This window comes from Zosterops lateralis (assembly GCF_965231275.1).
Source record: "Zosterops lateralis genome assembly, chromosome: 8".
Classification (NCBI taxonomy): Eukaryota; Metazoa; Chordata; class Aves; order Passeriformes; family Zosteropidae; genus Zosterops; species Zosterops lateralis.
In genome coordinates this window covers 32,616,797-32,632,644 of record NC_139768.1, presented here as the reverse complement: position 1 = coordinate 32,632,644, position 15,848 = coordinate 32,616,797, and the positions used below count along the sequence as shown (strand labels likewise).

At 47.1% G+C, this 15,848-nt stretch overlaps 1 protein-coding gene across 3 annotated transcripts in view; it reads left to right on the top strand.

Moving 5' to 3' along the window:
* ASCC1 (activating signal cointegrator 1 complex subunit 1) overlaps positions 1 to 15,848 on the top strand; it is a 35,626-nt gene that overhangs the window by 486 nt on the left and 19,292 nt on the right. The window contains exons 1-7 of one of the 3 annotated variants that reach the window (XM_083866360.1): positions 123 to 267; positions 1,114 to 1,238; positions 2,304 to 2,403; positions 3,297 to 3,394; positions 4,742 to 4,920; positions 11,573 to 11,709; positions 13,843 to 13,962. In XM_083866360.1, the coding sequence (XP_083722486.1) occupies positions 1,130 to 1,238; positions 2,304 to 2,403; positions 3,297 to 3,394; positions 4,742 to 4,920; positions 11,573 to 11,709; positions 13,843 to 13,962 (743 nt within the window). In that variant the 5' untranslated portion in view covers positions 123 to 267; positions 1,114 to 1,129. Of the gene's footprint in view, positions 1 to 122; positions 268 to 1,113; positions 1,239 to 2,303; positions 2,404 to 3,296; positions 3,395 to 4,741; positions 4,921 to 11,572; positions 11,710 to 13,842; positions 13,963 to 15,848 lie in introns of those variants that run through there. The other 2 variants (XM_083866358.1, XM_083866359.1) reach the window with 2 other exon arrangements.

The following is a 15,848-nucleotide window of genomic DNA, read 5'->3' as shown; positions in this document are numbered from 1 at the left end:
CTCAGCCCCTCTGGATCCTGCCGTCAGGAGCTGGGTCCTGCCGTAAGGCTGCAGCCCCAGCTGCGCTCTGCCTCCCGCTGCTTGCTTTGAGAAGTCCTGTGCCAAGAGGTTGTGATACCAATGTGATAAAAATATAATCCCCCCAAAAAGCCTGTGTGGAAGGAAAAGCCCCAGCGGCTGATCTTCCATGGCTTTTTCCGCCATTGTACGCAGTTTAGCTCTGCATCGCTTCACTTGAGCTGCAGGAGTTATTACTTTTATTGAAGTGTAAGATTTTTTTATTTTCCGTGTACGTTCAGATAGTTGTGAATCATTTCAGAAGGTGGGGCTCGAACTGAGGGGAGAAGCGTCAACCTTCTCAACCCGATGTCACTCTGTAATAAATGCTAGTTGCTTCCGAGGCAAGCTCTTAATTTTTCCTGTTCTATTGCAGTGGACAGGTGAACCTTCTGACAAAGATGAATTATTTTGGTGGAAACGATGTTTTCTGAGTAACAGATTCTGGTTTAAAATTGAGACAACCAGTATTAAATTATCCATGTCAGTGAACGTAGAAACTCAAGTGCTGAAGATGTGAAGTCTCTGACAGAACACTGCCAGCTCTTTGTTTTAGCACGATTAAATGTTCTCCATTCTAAATGTTTTTAGCTAGAGCCCAAAGAAACATAATATCACATTGACTGAGGTTACAGTCAGTTTTAGGTGAAGCCTGTGAGTTTGAGTTACATACCTTACTCTGCTTATTTCCTTGTGCTTTACCTACCTGTGACTTCTCACAGAATTATTCTTTGGCTGAGACATGTAAGGTTTGAGAAGGTGTTGCCTTTCTGAAGACTCTACATGGAGGAGCTTTTAGCTCCAGGAGGGGAGGTTGAGACTGAATATTAGAAAGGAGTTGCTCTCCTGTGAAGGAGGTGAGGCCCTGGCACAGACTGCCCACAGGAGCTGTGGCTGCCCCATCAGAGCCACCTGAGATAGTAGGACGTGTCCCTGCCTATGGCAGGGGGCTGGAGTGAGCTGGGCTTTAAGGTCCCTCCTGACCCAGTGGGCAAGGAAACAGTGAAATCAGCTTTTCCCTGGCCTGAGTTATCAGAGCTGTCTGTGTTGCTGCAGTAGCAGGAGGAGCAGGATGGACGTGCTGCGGCCCCCCTTGATAAGGATCGGGGGGCGAGTGTACCGGAAAAATCTCATCCAGGAGCACGCCTTCCCACGTGAGGAGGAGGAGGACTTCTATGCAGGTGAGGAGTGATGCTCAGGAGGTGTAAACATCGACACTGGGGGCCTGGGGAGCTCTCAGTGTCATCTCTGGTGCCTTTGTTAGCACAGAGATCTGCCCATGTGGCAAATTGAGGGGCTCAAGAGGGAGAAAAAGGCTTTGCGTTGGCTGACTGTGCTGCCAGCTGTTTGGTTTGCTTGCTGGCTGTGGAAGATCTCCAGGAAAAGGGAAAGCCAGATTAGCTCTGTAGATCTGTTTTTCCTAGGATTCTTTCTTTTCCTTGCCATTATTATTTGCAGATATGGCCGATATGGAACCTGCTTGCTAAAGACCTTCCATCCTTGCTATGTTTATGTCTTTAAAACTGGCCTCCTACAGTGCTTGGAAGGTGTTACCTGTGTTGGGGGCAAAATTCTTCCTGTCCTGGTGTGCTTTACTTTGTCTTTATGTCTGTATGTTTGCTTAGTAGTGTGTGAGTTCTTGTGGGCACAGAAAAGCTCCAGTGTTACTTTTCAGGTGGGAGCATGGCAGTTGTGTCCTGTTTCTTCTCCCACCTTGCCATTCAGTGGACTGCACTAAGCTTTAACAAGGTGCTTTCCATCCAAAGTCATCCCTGTTTGTGTTGGAAAAGGGATAGGAAGCTTCTTTCAGGATGTTCTGTGTGATCCGTGCATGACCAAACAGCCTGTGGACCAAAGGTGCGTCTGTCCCTCTGAGGCCGTTTCTAAATCGCGGGCTTGAACCCTTGGACCAAAAGTATCCTCACCTCTTATCTGTGTTCTTTTGCAACCTTAAATTTCTGAATTGGCTGCCAGAAGAGACCATTCCCACTGTGTGGGAATTGCACAAATTCCAGCTGAGAAAAAAACTGGGCTGTAACTACCTGCATCCTGCACCTCCCAGCCAGAAGCAGTGTTCCAGAGCTGGTAGTGAGGTGATAAATAAAAAGCAGTTACCCACAGAGGAGAGGAGCCCATTCCTTCCTTCATTTAACCTTGAAAGAAGGCTGGGAGGAGACTGTTGTCCTGCATAAAGCATTGCCAGCCTTGGCAGGGGTCGTGCAGGTCTGATGTGGTTTTCCTGGCAGGCCCCGGTGACTGCACGGACGAACCCTGTGATGCCTTTGTGGTGGAGGAGACTGAGCGAGGCTTCCAGTGCCGGGTGGAGGTTCCCAGCCCCTTGTACAAGTGAGCCTTGTGCTTTGGTTTATTTGATTTGCCGCCAGCTGGGGAAGAAGTTGGGCACGGAATATTTGTTTTTTGAGGTTGGGGTGAGCGCTGGGTCTCTGGAATGTGCTCTGGGTCTGAGTGTTGGGGAAGGGGAAATTGGCATTTCCTTTGTAGTGCAGTTGGGCCTTGCTTGACTCCTCACTGTCCCCGTGGTAGGGACAGCAGGTGGTGCTTGCTGGCTGACAGGAGAGTCTTTGAGCATCTCTCTTCCTTTGAAGATAAAAGCATCAGGGAGGGTGGGAGAAGGAAAGGGAGGAAGAACTGGAGTGAGCAGCCTGGCAGGGGGAGTTTGTGGAAGCTTTCAGAGGAAGCACACATGACTGGAATTGGCTATTGACTTCAATCCCTTGTTTACTGGGACTGGAGTCAATAATCCAGAATCTCTCAAGATTCAGGAACTTAGTGTTCGAAGTTTTATCTAGTTATTTTTGGCAGTTTTATTAGTTGACTAGTTTTGCTGAAATACAGAGAAGGAAAAGGGGTCCGTTGTGTATTTGGATGCTGGCAAATGACTACCTTGAGCAAAGCAAAAACAGAAAAAGAGCCCTTATTTCTTCCTCAGCTGGGATAATGGGAAAAGAGATAGCCCAGCTGATGGAGGGACTGGGGCAGGATGTGGTGGGCAGAGCTGTTGTGGGCCTACGAACTTAGTTTTGTGAGCCATAGCTCAACATTGTCCCAGGGTGGACACGTGTGAATCCTGGGAATCACCTCTGTGCCTGGATGTGGTCCTGCGCATGGAGCTGGGTGTGTGCATCCCTCCAGCACAGGGGTTCCAGGTCTGGGCACACATGATAGGGAGTGGCTCAGTGTCACTGTGTGAGGGAAGCTCTTGCACTTTCTGCCTCCAGGTACATCATTGGGAAGAAAGGGGAAACCAAGAAGAGGCTAGAAACAGAGACTCGAACCTCCATCAGCATTCCCAAGCCTGGAGTGGAAGGAGAAATTGGTGAGTAGAATACACATAAAACAGGTATGCTTTTATGTGCTCTTGCACAAGCACAATGTAAGCAGGGAGGGGGTATAGGAGGTGTTTTCCCTTTAATTCCTACTTATAACACAGCTCTGACTCACTTTTTGGTCCTGGGAAAGTCACTTCACTTTTCTCCTGAGTTTATTTTTATTGTCTATAAATCCTTATAAAACAGTATCACGTGGTGGTTGGTGGGTTTTTTTGGGTTGGTTTTTTTTTTTTTTGTTTTGTTTTGTTTTGTTTTGTTTTTTGAGAAAGTCACTTCTGGACGTTAAACAACTGGCTTGAAAACTTGGGTCCTGAATCCATTGTGGGGTTTTTTTTTTTTTTTTTTTTTTTTTTTTTTTTTTTTTGTTTTGTTTTGTTTTGTTTTGTTTTTTTTTTGGTTTTTTGTTTTGTTTTGTTTTGTTTTGCTTTTTAAATAGTATCCCAACAATAGGAAACTGACTTAAGCATTCAGAGAAATACCTTGTTTATCTGTGTGCAAAATAAACATCTGCACATGCTTTAATACGAGAAGGGTTGAGATGACATTCTTGACTTGCTGGTGCTGTCACTAGATCCCAACAGTGGGAACAGGGCTTCTTGTACCATATGTTCCCTCTCATCACTTCCAGGGATTTAGAAAGAGAGGAGACCTTGCTCATCAGGGCTGACCCATGTGAGTTCTGCCAGAGTGGGTATTTGGAAGGTTCCTTAGGGCATGCTCCAGAGATTAATGGCACAGTGTGCAGGGATGTTTGTGACAGAGCTGGGAGGAACAGTGCTGGGAGGATCCTACTGTGAAGCTGCAGTGGTGGTGCTTCTCAAGGAGTGGGTCTTGACTTCTTCCCGAGAACTGTGAAGGACTGTTAGGCAGGTGGAGAGAACTGAAAACACAGAATAATAGGAAGCCAAGGAAATTTTGCTCCTTGCTGTTCTTTCCTTTCGAGCTCAGGTGTTCTCTGTTTGGTCCCTTGAAGTGCACGCACAAATGACACAGATCCTTCATAGATTTCCTTGGCATTTTCAGTGACTGCCTATATGAAAACTGAAATAATGCTCTAGAAATCTGAAGGGCCCCTGAATTGATGGGCTCTCAGTTAGTGCTTTTTAGGTCCTCAGAGCTGATTTTCTGGACAGCAGAGGGATGCTTTTGATGGCATCATCCTGTCTTTGATGAGGGAAACACAGCCATGTCAGGCACTTTAAGTCAAGCAGGGGGTCTGGCAGGTTTTTCAGCACATGGTTTGAGGTTTTGATTCCTGCTGCTTCCTCGAGAGGCTGGGACTAAAAGCAGGGAGCTTCAGGAAAGCAGAGGGGTGTTGCTGTGTTTCCCTGCAGTGATCACGGGGCAGCAGCGGAGCGGTGTCATCTCTGCCCGGACGCGGATTGACGTGCTCCTGGACAGCTTCCGCAGGAAGCAGCCCTTCACACACTTCCTCTCCTTTGCCCTCAACCAGCCTGACATCCAGGAGAACTTCCTGCAGTTCAAGGAGCAGGTGCTGGAGAAGTGCTCAAAGGTAGGGATGCATGTGAGGATTAGAGTGCAGAGTGCTGTTTCATTTATTGACACAGGTCTTTGGCATTTTCCTTGAAGACCTTATTCTATTCTGTTTCCTAGGAATGCATTTTCAACAGGCCTTTTACTTAAGTTAGTGGGTCTGCTGTGAATTTGTTGAGTGCTTGTAGGAGCATCCGTGGACGGCAGGGACAAGGAACTCTGCAGACCTGAAATATTCTAGAAACACGTGGTTTTATTGCAAGGGTTGTGGATAAAGAGGGCCTGCTTGCAGCCACCAGCCTTGGCTGAGGAGAGGTCCCAAAGAGAGGGGGAGAGAGAGAGGGTATGAGGTAAGGGAGGTAAAATAGCTAAGAGAGCTAAGAGGGGTAAGAGAGGTAAGAAGAGTTCAGGGGTCAGAGAGTGAGGACCTTATTACAATACATTATATCTCCTTTTGTGTTGAATATTCTAATTTACAATGACCAACTGACGCAGGATACAAAGCCTACAAACTTTGCATGCAGCCTATGAGAACTAATATATTACCATATCATCCTGTATTCTAAACTCTAAAGACCACTTTTCTTATCTACTTTTTCCCTGATGCATTGGCAGGGTGGAGAGAGGCTACATCCTTGGGTCCTTTTGTTTTCTATCCCTCAACCCATCTTTAGCTAATCACTGTCTTCCTTCCTGCCATGCCTACATTTTAAAGCTGGCTTTCATTTCTATTTCACTCACAGGTTTTACATCTACAGTATTTCTTACCAGGCAATCACATCCGCAAGCCCTTCCTGTCCCATCTTTCCCAACAAGTGCTGTTGTGAAATTTTCTGAAAAGTGGAGTGGTTTACTTAGTGAATTGTTAATAGAGATTTTTTTTAGATGGGGGGATATTTAAGTTTTAAAAGAGAGTTGGAGTTTTTGTTTTTCGTAGGAAAGTCACTAAATAATGTAGTGGACCCGTCTACATTTTATATGATTTTTTACATAACCATGAAACCAGGTAGGAATTCACAAATCTGTTTCTGCTTCTGTTTCACTTTTCTTTTGGCTCCTGACAGTGAAGGAAGATGCGTGTGGTTGCCAGAGCTGAGTGAGAAATGACTTGGTAGCACATGCCATCCTGCAAATCTCATCACTTCCCTTCTTCCCCAGGAAACTTTGTGCTGACAGCACTCCTACTTGCCTTCAGATCTTGTGTTGGGAGGAGCAGGAAATAGTTAGGGAAATGAGGAAGAAAATGAAGGGAAAGCTGTGCATTCCCTGGTTTATTTTAGTGTGCTTCTGGTCTGACAGAAGTGATGTGTCAGTGCACAAGGTTGGGCCGAGGGGAGGGAATGGTGTTATTAAATGGCCCTGTCCTCTGTGTCTGCTGGAGGACATCTCTAGGTGGGAGAGAGGTCTCTCTGTGGCTGCTGCAGGTTGCATTGCAGACACACTGCAGGGCTCCATGTGCTATTACTCTCTACTTTCATGTCCATCATGTGCCTTGCTAAGGGGAAAATACAATCTTGCAGATAGCACAGCTTAAGAAGTTTAGTTTCCTGTGTCTTCATGCCATGGGTGTGAATTATCTGATATCTGGGGAGATATGAGTTCTTGCTCAAGTTCTCATGCTCCTTTGTATGTCAGCTGTTTCATCTCCAAGAGCAGATCTGAGCTGTCTTTGCAGTCTTGTCTTTCCTGGTAGTCAGGATTTAAGTCCCTATTCTCCCCCCAGCTGCCTAATTCCATGACATCTTAGGAGCTTTCTATCATCTGACATTAAATACAACTGAAATTGGCCAACAGATCCAGGGATTAGCCAGTGCAATGCCAGGAGAACCTTTCCCTCGGGCTAGAAGGATGATCTCTCCTCATTAGCCAGCAGCACTACCTTTATTAAAGCTCACCTTGATTAAAGGAATGCCCTGCAGGCAGGGGGATGGAAACATTAGCCTGGGAAGGTGTTGGCTGGATATAGAGTTGGGACCTGGAGCTGGCATCAGTGATAGCCTGGCTCCCTCTGTTGGTTTCTAGTTCCAGTCTTTGTGTGGGCCACACCAAAGGTTCAGTGAGAGAAGCAGCTCTTTGAGGGGCTGGTGGCCTGCACAGGGCTCTGTAGAGGCTGCTTGTGCCATTGGCTCTGGGTTGAGGCTGCTGCTTTTATCGTGGGGTTTCTCTTGCCCTTTATCCCCTTCTACCTGTGCTGATGGCTGCTACAGTCCTTTCACTTGGCCTTCCTGGAGCTCTGCCCCTGCTCTGCCTGAAGACTTGGCACCCTGGCCTCCGTTTATTTGATCCTTCTCCTCCTCTTCCTCCTCCAACTGTCTGCCAGCAGGTCCCATGGATCTCTGCTGTCCCTCCCTATGGCCTTGCCTGCTGCAGTAACCACAGTCTGTCCCATACCTCTTCTGGCTTCCAGGCTGTCCTGGTGTTGGATGAATCTTCTAAGGACCTTTCTAAGTCCTTTCAGTGACACATTTCTAAGATGTGTGTTTTATCCATTTTTGCAGGCAGTGCTGTTGTTTGTGCTCTCCTCCAGTGTTTTTAATCCTGCAGCACAACAGACTTGCACAGGACCAGCCCTTCTCCCTGCAGAGCACTCATTTTCCGTGCTTCCTGGGTGGGTTGTATCTCTGCAGCCGTCCATTGGCCCAGCCTCCACTGGTGATGGTACTTGCTCTCCAAACCCCTCCTGATCTGTGACATTGTTTCTCTCTTGCTCACTCTTAAATGTCAGTTTGCATCTCTGGGGGAAGGTGGGGTTGTCTGCCATCCTCTTTGAAAGTGTTCACAGACTTTGTGCATTCCCCAAGTGTTGTCAGTCACATATGGAAGGAGCTGCCTGGGAACATCTGCAAACATGCTCCTTGTCTCAGAAAACTGCAGTAATCCAGGCTTGGTCAGAGAATTGCTGGGACCAGGTACTGGCCACGTTCATCTTTCCTCCTCCTGCGTGACCTTCTGTCTGTCTTGCTGTTTCTGCTCTGTGTCTGGCCAGCTCCAAGTCCTGTAAGGGTCTGAAATGTTCCTGGCACCGCTTACATCAGCTCTAGAGTTCCAATTTTCAGTTTGAAATGTAGTACTTAGTGACAGGTATTCAAGGGGTTGCATATGTGTAGCCTAGGAATATACAGTGCTTTATTTTTCTGCCCTTCCTTCTCCTGGTATTAGCCAAAGGGTTTCTAGATGTATTTATTGCTTCCTGTTAGTTGGAGCAGTACAGCGCAGCCCCGTGCGTCTCTCAATCACTCCTCCAGTCGGTAATGCCACTCTAATACCACTTTATCTCACAGCAGGGTCTGCTAGAAAGCACATCAGTAATGAAAAACAGTAATTCAAAACTGTTCCTCGCAGAGCAATAAAAGAGCTTATAGATTTGTCCAAAGCAATGGGATTTCTCGGAATACTTGAGGAAATCTGAATAGGTTTCAGTGACAGAAGCAGGGCGTTCCTCTGCCTGCTGCAAAACATCGCAGAATTGGGTAAACTTCAGCCTTTGAATGGGGGTAATAGTGGTAAGGAAGGGAAAGGACCAGGTTTGTGTGTGTACGTATGTTGTGTGTGTGAGGATCTCTTCTGGCCATTGAGCATTTGTGAGGGACTCTGTTTCTCTCTCAAGCAGTTACCATGACAACCATTCATTTATATTTTATAGCATTATGTCGGTGGGTATATGCTTTCTAAGTTTTTTGTGAGTGTGTCTTTAAAAGCTTTTAGAAGATAAACCTTGTGCTGAAATACAGAACACTTCAGGTGTTCATGCTGTGCAGTCAGGGCTGCCAGGCAAATGAAGCAGGGCTGAAGGGAGGCTCTTTGAGATTAATTTAATCTAAATACAGGGAGGTGCTCACCTGGACAGGCTCATCACTGGTGTGGTGCAGGGGGAGGTCCAGGCGACTGGATGACCTTGGAAGTCTCCTCTCACTGTCATGTAGGTGTCAGAATGAGGAGAGCTGAGACGTCTGTCTGAGCATGCAGGTGGAAAAGGGAAGAGACTTCGCAGTAACATTTCTGTGAAAAATCACAGTTGGGCCTTTGAGAGCAGTGCAAATGCAGCGTTTGCAGGCTGAACAGGCTGCAGATGTAGCAGGGAAAGGAAACATGATTGCTGTAATATATGGCAACCTGTAAATATCAAACATTGCTAATGAGGTATTGTAACTCAGAGTGGAAGGGACAGAAAGTGGGAGGGTTTTCTGAGCCCGTAGCTCTTCAGTCAGTCCTGTGCAAATGCTGTTTTCCTGGCTCTCTCCTTTGTTTGTGGATCAGGGTGGCAGAGGGCATATATAGCTAACATGCAGTATCCTGCTCTTAAGGAAAAAAACCTGAAAAACATAAAGCTGTCTGCAAACATTGGGAGCTCCTAAAACAGTATAGGGGACACAGCTAGGGCAAAAGGGCTAAGGAGCTTGATCCTTTGCCTTGTCATGTAGAAGAGCTGAAATGTGTAGAGGTTTATGGTTTCCTTACTACAGGGTCTCAGATTTGGAGGGACAATGTGCTTTGACTTTGCAAAGAGTTGGAGAGCCCAGATAAAACTCTTTCTTAAGTTCCTTCTAAAGAAGGAGAGCAGAGGTAGAAGTCTATAGTAGCAGGAGGGATAAAAAATGTCCGAGTGGAAACGAGTTGAGTTTTTTTGACCGTGACAGGGAAGTGTTAGGGAGAGGCTTAACCTAAAAAGGACAGTCATCACATATGGATAGTGCATAAAGGGATTATTCTTCTTGCCTCTCAATACATTCTTAAAGAACCCAGGTTTGAACAGTAAATTTTTGGAGAGACGATAGGGTAGGTTCCCCTGAGGTGACTCAGTGATTGCTGATCACACATCGTGATCTGGGATTAGAATAATTGAGTTCCAGCCTTTTTACATCCTAGTGAGCAGTATCCAGCCAGGAAGGGCTGCTGAGACACCTACAGGAGCGTTGGCTGTTCCAGGGAGAGCCACCTCTGACGCAGCATCTATTTTATGTGTGGGAGAAGTGGGACCTGCCGGCCTGTGAAGGAGTAGGGGAGTGTAAGCAGGGTTTTGAGGAGCTGCCTGAAATACTAGGGAGTAAACCAGGAGGATTATCTAGGTCTTGGCCTGCTTGCTATGCTCTGCTCTTCCCTGCTAAACTCCCCAGCAGCAGTAGAGTGGCTGATGGAGGTGACGTGCCATTGTTTGTCAGCTCTCAGCCCACACTCAGGTGTTGAAAACCTCAGGGGAAAATGCTGCTTTTGGGGCAGGGTCATGTTTACAGCACACATTGTGCTGGGGCAGAAAATGAGGGCAGGGCTTTGGCTTTCTGACCTGCAAAGGGCTACGTTACTGCACCTCATTGTGCACTCTGTGGGAGTGACCTCGGCTGGTTGTCTGTGGCAAGGTTAAATCAAACCTTCTCCCAGTTTCTGTTACCCAAGCTGTTGTTTTGTGATGGGCCAAATATTCTCTGCAGGTATCACTGGAGAAAAAAGGCTGATGGAGAGAAATCATGTCCTGTCATGCATGTGAACAGCAGCATGAATTAAAGGAAGCCACAAAGCTTTTACTGCGGGGAGGGGAAGGTAGGGAGAAGTGTGATGGGGCCGTCCCTGTTTATTGCCAGGCTATGGCTGCTGGAGCAAGCCCCTGGCCTCTGTTTTGCAGCCTGCCTTGTCCCTAGTCCAGCCCATAAGCTGTGCTGTAAAGAAGGGTCTGCATGTGGTCATTAGCCATGAAAAATGCTGAGTGAGATGTAGGGCATGAAACTCTTGATGGACTGAGATACTGCAGCATTTAAACGTCTGAAAGGTTTTATTTCAAACTCTGGAGCACAGTAGACACTTCAAAGCTATTGTTCTCAGCTAGTGCACTCTTTTCAGATGCAGAAAGGCTTCCATGGCCTGGCAGGCTGGCTTCTTCTGGAGTTAAAATTGGAGGTTATTTAATGCGCTGATGGGAAGTGGCCACTAAGTGGAAATAATTGTTTTAATATGGGTGTGTTAACCATCCCTGAGGTATTTTTATAAGCATCCTAGAACAGAATAGCACGTTTCTTAAAGCTGGATGCAACCATTGCTCCACCTGGAGACAGTTCCTCCCCAGCAACAACATGCAGTGCTTCTTATAAAGGAATTTAAACTTAATTCATCTCAGCAAACTATAGGGCATATGGGAAGAAGAAAAATATAATTATCAGAGCTGGTATTAGCTATGCTTCTGTTGTGAGGTGCAACCTGTGTTTAGACAGGATTTAGAGACCATTTAGAGCTTGTCACTACAGCTGGTCTCAGCTTTATTGCACAAGAAATGGACTTAAGTTTTAAATCTGAGCTGGCTTGTGTTGAGTTCATTGCTGGTAGCAGGTGCTGCGTTGACAGCTGTGGAAGTCCCCTCCCAAAAAAACCTCCTACAAGTCAGTGTTGCAGGTCCTGGGTCCCAAGTTAGAGCCTGCTGTAATGATCTTCCAGGCTGTTGTTCAGCAGCTCTGATGGAAAAGCAGGCAGGGAGTTGTGGTGGGACTGCACCTCACCTGCCAGACTGAACTTGCTTCCTCACAAAGCCTGAGAAATTTTCAACTTCCAGTCATTACCAACCTGACCAGAGATAAAAGGATTGATGCCAGTGACTTGGTACCTGTTTTCTGTAGTATTTATCCCTGTGATGGAGCAGGGTGTGTGGGATGAGGTAAGACACCTCTGTGTGATGGATTGATTTGTAGGATCACGGGGTCAGCAGCAGCCTGTTCCAGAACCCTGCAAAGCTTCACTTGACTCTTGGGACGCTGGTGCTCCTGAACGAACAAGAGATCCAGAAGGCCTGTGACCTCCTGCAGCGATGCAAAGAGGACTTTGTGGAGTAAGTGGTGGGAAAGGGGTGTCATCACCAAGGCCTTGAGAGAGGGGAAAGCAGCACTCTGTCTTGTCAAGGAACAGCAAAGAGAAGAGCAGCTCAGTAGTCTCTCTCAGCTCTAGAAATTTAGAAAAAGTCTGAAATATTTCAAATGGGGCAGTAGAAATCCCTGAGCAGCCACAGAGAGCCTTACGGCATCTCTAGCTCAGCTCAAGAGCCTTGGCATTCCCTGAAAACCTGCTCTGCTCACTTCCTTTCCTCGTGTGCATCCCCGTTCTTTGTGTGCGAGCAGTTTTTGCTGCTGTCCCCTGCCTGCTGCAGAGGGAGGGCTGAGCTCCCTTACCTTTGCACACTGCCTGCAGTGGGCTCTGGTACTTCCCTCCTGCCTCAGAGCAGATGCTGAGGTGTCCTTGACACACATTCCTGGACGAGGGGAGCTGTGTGCAGGGAGGCCATCAGGAGCCTTGTGAGTAATCAGCCTGAAACGCTCCATGCCGCTCTGAGAGCGCGGCTGCCTCGCTGCCTGTTAACACCGAGCTCCAGATGTTGGTGCTTTAGCTGCAAATGTGCTCCAGTGACACCGTAATTAGCTTATCTCTGGTCAGCTTAGTAATTGAAGATGGCCTGGGGAAGTGGTTTGTTTGTTTATTTCTGCAAAGCCTTTGCACACAGAGCACGGATCCTTCACATTCATTTATTTGCTGCTTCGGTGCATGAAGAATTTGCCACGATGTGCCAGCTGATATCTCTGGGAATTAATGAAAGGCCAGAATTCATACCTCTGCCTTTAAGAGGATGGCTCCAGTTCAGCTGTTGAACAGAAATGCAAGTGTTTCCAGGGGGAGGCTCTGAATGCAATATTTGGAAAGCACCAGCTTCCTCATAAGTGGGTTGAACTGATGCCGAGAAAATCATTGCTCCTTATTTCCTTTAGTGGAGGGGAATCAACACTTGAAGGTAACCTTTAGTTTATTTCCCCTTCCACACCCAAGTAAATATACTTGGAAAATTAATTAGGCTCCCTTCCACCTACATAAACCTTCATTAGCTTTCATTTCCTTTTCTGAAGTGCAGGCAGTGCCCAGTGAAAGTAGCTGTGACCTTTTTGACCCTTTTTAGAGTATGTGACCTTTAGTGCTCTTAGTATAATGTCCATAATAGTACATTTGTGCTGTTCTCTCCCAGTAACCGTACTGGGAAGGGAAATCACACTCTGCTTATTTCACTTGGGAATCTTTGCTGAGAACCTCAAAAGCTGAACAGAAGTGAGCAAGGTCAGAGCAAAGTCACACTCTCCTTGTTAACTCAGGTTTGTTACATCTGCCTGCCCAGATACTCCCTGTTCTTTCCAGGAGCTCTGGGTGTTAAAGGAGGCATCATTTACTCACAAGGAGTGCTGGCTGTGGTGCCAGCCTCCCCGGGATACTCTGCTGGGAAAGGCAAGGAGGCGGCGTGTTGGGAAGCAGATACATTCTACTGAGCGTTTGCAGGTGTGGGAGTACACATTATATCCTGCATGAAGGGCTGGAGCTGGTTTTAAACCAGCTCTGTTTACTGGTTGGATGTTGCACTCCGCTGTGTTCTGTATCAAGTACCTTTCCCAACAAAAATCAGAGAGCTGGATACTTTGTGGTTGGTCTTCTCACAGGGAAGCAGGAGCCTCTCTGGAATGAGAGCTTGAACCATTTATTTCTGGTGGGTTTTCTGACATGTGGATGGAGATCTCCATGTTGAGGTGGCCAGTGAACACCAACAAGTTGACTTAATGTGTATCTGAAACACCAAATGTATGAATTTAAGTTCTTTTGCCACTTGGGGTGATAAGGCCATAGCAGCCGTAGCCTTTTGGGTTTTAGGAATTAGGGAGACTTTGAGTTTGGGTTTTTTCAGTGCAAACAAGCAGAAAAATAGGGGACAGAAAATAACTCCTCAGTGGAGTTCACTGCTCCATAGGCTCTGTGTAGCATTTAAGTCCCACTTAACATTAAATTTGTGTCTCACTACGGCAAAAAGAGTATCTAATCTCATTCCCTTAGTAAACCTAAATATTTGGTATGTGCATGAGGAGCACTGTGTGTTGTATTTCAAGAGCTGGTGTGATGTTTTGCTTTTTAACATTCGGGATTTCTTGGGTTTTAGCCAAATTACTGGAGGCCAGCCCCTGACGGTGGAGGTGGCAGGAGTGGAGTACATGAACGATGACCCTGCCATGACAGATGTCCTTTATGCCAAAGTCCACATGAAGGATGGCTCAGACAGGTGAGTTCCCCGTGCTCTTGTCTTTCATTCCTCTCTGGAGCTGGTGGGTGCTGCTGGCAGTCCTCAGGCCAGCAGTCATGAAGATGAAGTCATCCTTGCTTCCTGAATGGGTTAAGGCAGTGATGTGTTTGCTCTATAAATCAGTCACTGGTGGTGCAGCTGAAGGATGTCGTTTGTTTCTGCAGCAGTCTGTCAGGTTGAATAATGGAGTCACGGCTCGCACGGGGATAAGATGGCCAAGGAGATACTCCTGAGATGACTTAGAAGGCAGGATGATTTGGCCTCTACTGGCTAGTTCCCAACCTGCAATCCAGATTAGTCTGGACAGCCTGGTGTATTCTGCAACACTTAATTATTCTTAAAACCCAGTTAGCCCAGAAGGTCCTCGGAAGATCATGACCTGATTACAGAGTTGGTTTGTGTGTCTGTAGCAGCCTGGAATGAGTGCTGGGTTTGAAATGTCTTTTGAGCTGCTGCTGCAAAATCTTGAAGCCTGGTTGGTGTCAACTCGAGTGTTTGTGCTGTTCAGCACTGTGGCTGATGGCTTCAGCTCCACAAACAGCTCTGCCCAGGATGTGGCGGTGTCTGGACAACCTTCCTTCATCTTGTTTTTGACAAGGAATATGTCACCAGTGGCAGCACTATCTTTTCTCTTGGTGCTTTCTGGAAGACTGAGGAAACACGAATGGGGCTTGGAGCACCCTGGTCTAGTGGAAGGTGTCTTTGCCCATGGCAGGCTTTGGAACCAGATGATCTTTAACACCTCTTCCAACCCAAGCCATTGTAGATTATATGATTAACATAAGAGCTGTTGTACTCTGTGCTGCTGGTTGCCAGAAGTAGATAAGTAACCAAAAGAGCCTTCTGTCTCTGAGCCTCAGCCTTCTCTTTGCCTGACAGCACTGGCCTTTTGTTGTCTGTTGCCATTGCTAGAGGACAGCAGGAGCTAGCAGAGGAGCATGGAGCAGTGCAGCTAGAGGAGGGAGGCTGTGAGCAGGGACTGGCTCAGGGAAGAAGGGATGTGTTCTGGCATATCCTTTCCCTGAGGGCTGAGGAGATGGTGGGGGAGGGGCCTGCTTAAAACCACACTTTGGAGGCTGTGTTGAAGTAAGAGATCGGAAGTGGGATAAGGAAATGAGTGGAAAAATGAAAAATGTAAGAACTGCTGGAAGGCAGTAGGAATTGAAGGCTTTTCCTTTTCTTGGCTCTTCCACTTTGAAGTCTGTCCTACCCTGAAAGAGGTGAGATAAAAACCAGTGGGATGGGTGGAGAACCAGGGCAAAGCAGGGATCAGCCAGGAGACAGAGCACAGGGAGAAGGAGGGCAGACGCACTTAGAAAGATGAGATGGAGACAGACACTGGATGACCCAAATGCCCTTCAGTGATTTTTGTTGTAGAGAGCATCTAAAATATCAGCTCTGAGAGCTGAGGTCTAGGCCTCTTCTCCTGAGTCACTGAGCTCTGGCTCTCTCTGAGATGTAGTGCTTGCCAATCTGGTTGCATCTGAAAATAAGTCTGCGGCCTGAGGAGCTGGGAGAGGAATCCTGTAGAGGATAAACTGGCCCTAAATTGACAGTGATGTCTGCCTGCCTCTGGGGACAGTTGGTACTTGCACCATGCTCTGTTTCAGATGCCAGCTGTATCCTGTGTGATCAGAACCCATTTAGGCATAATGCTGCAGAAAGTGCTGATGTGCGTCAGGGGTGGCAGAGCTGCTTTGGGCAAGGGAGAGAAGTGAGGTCTTCAAATCCACCTTGCCTTGAAACTGAAAACAGCGCTCCCCACCCCCCTGCCAGGAAAGAACTGATGTCTCCACTGTCCTTCACAGAGATTTGTTAGCTGAGGTTTTGAAGAAAACCAGACCTTGTGCTTTGCATGGCACCTG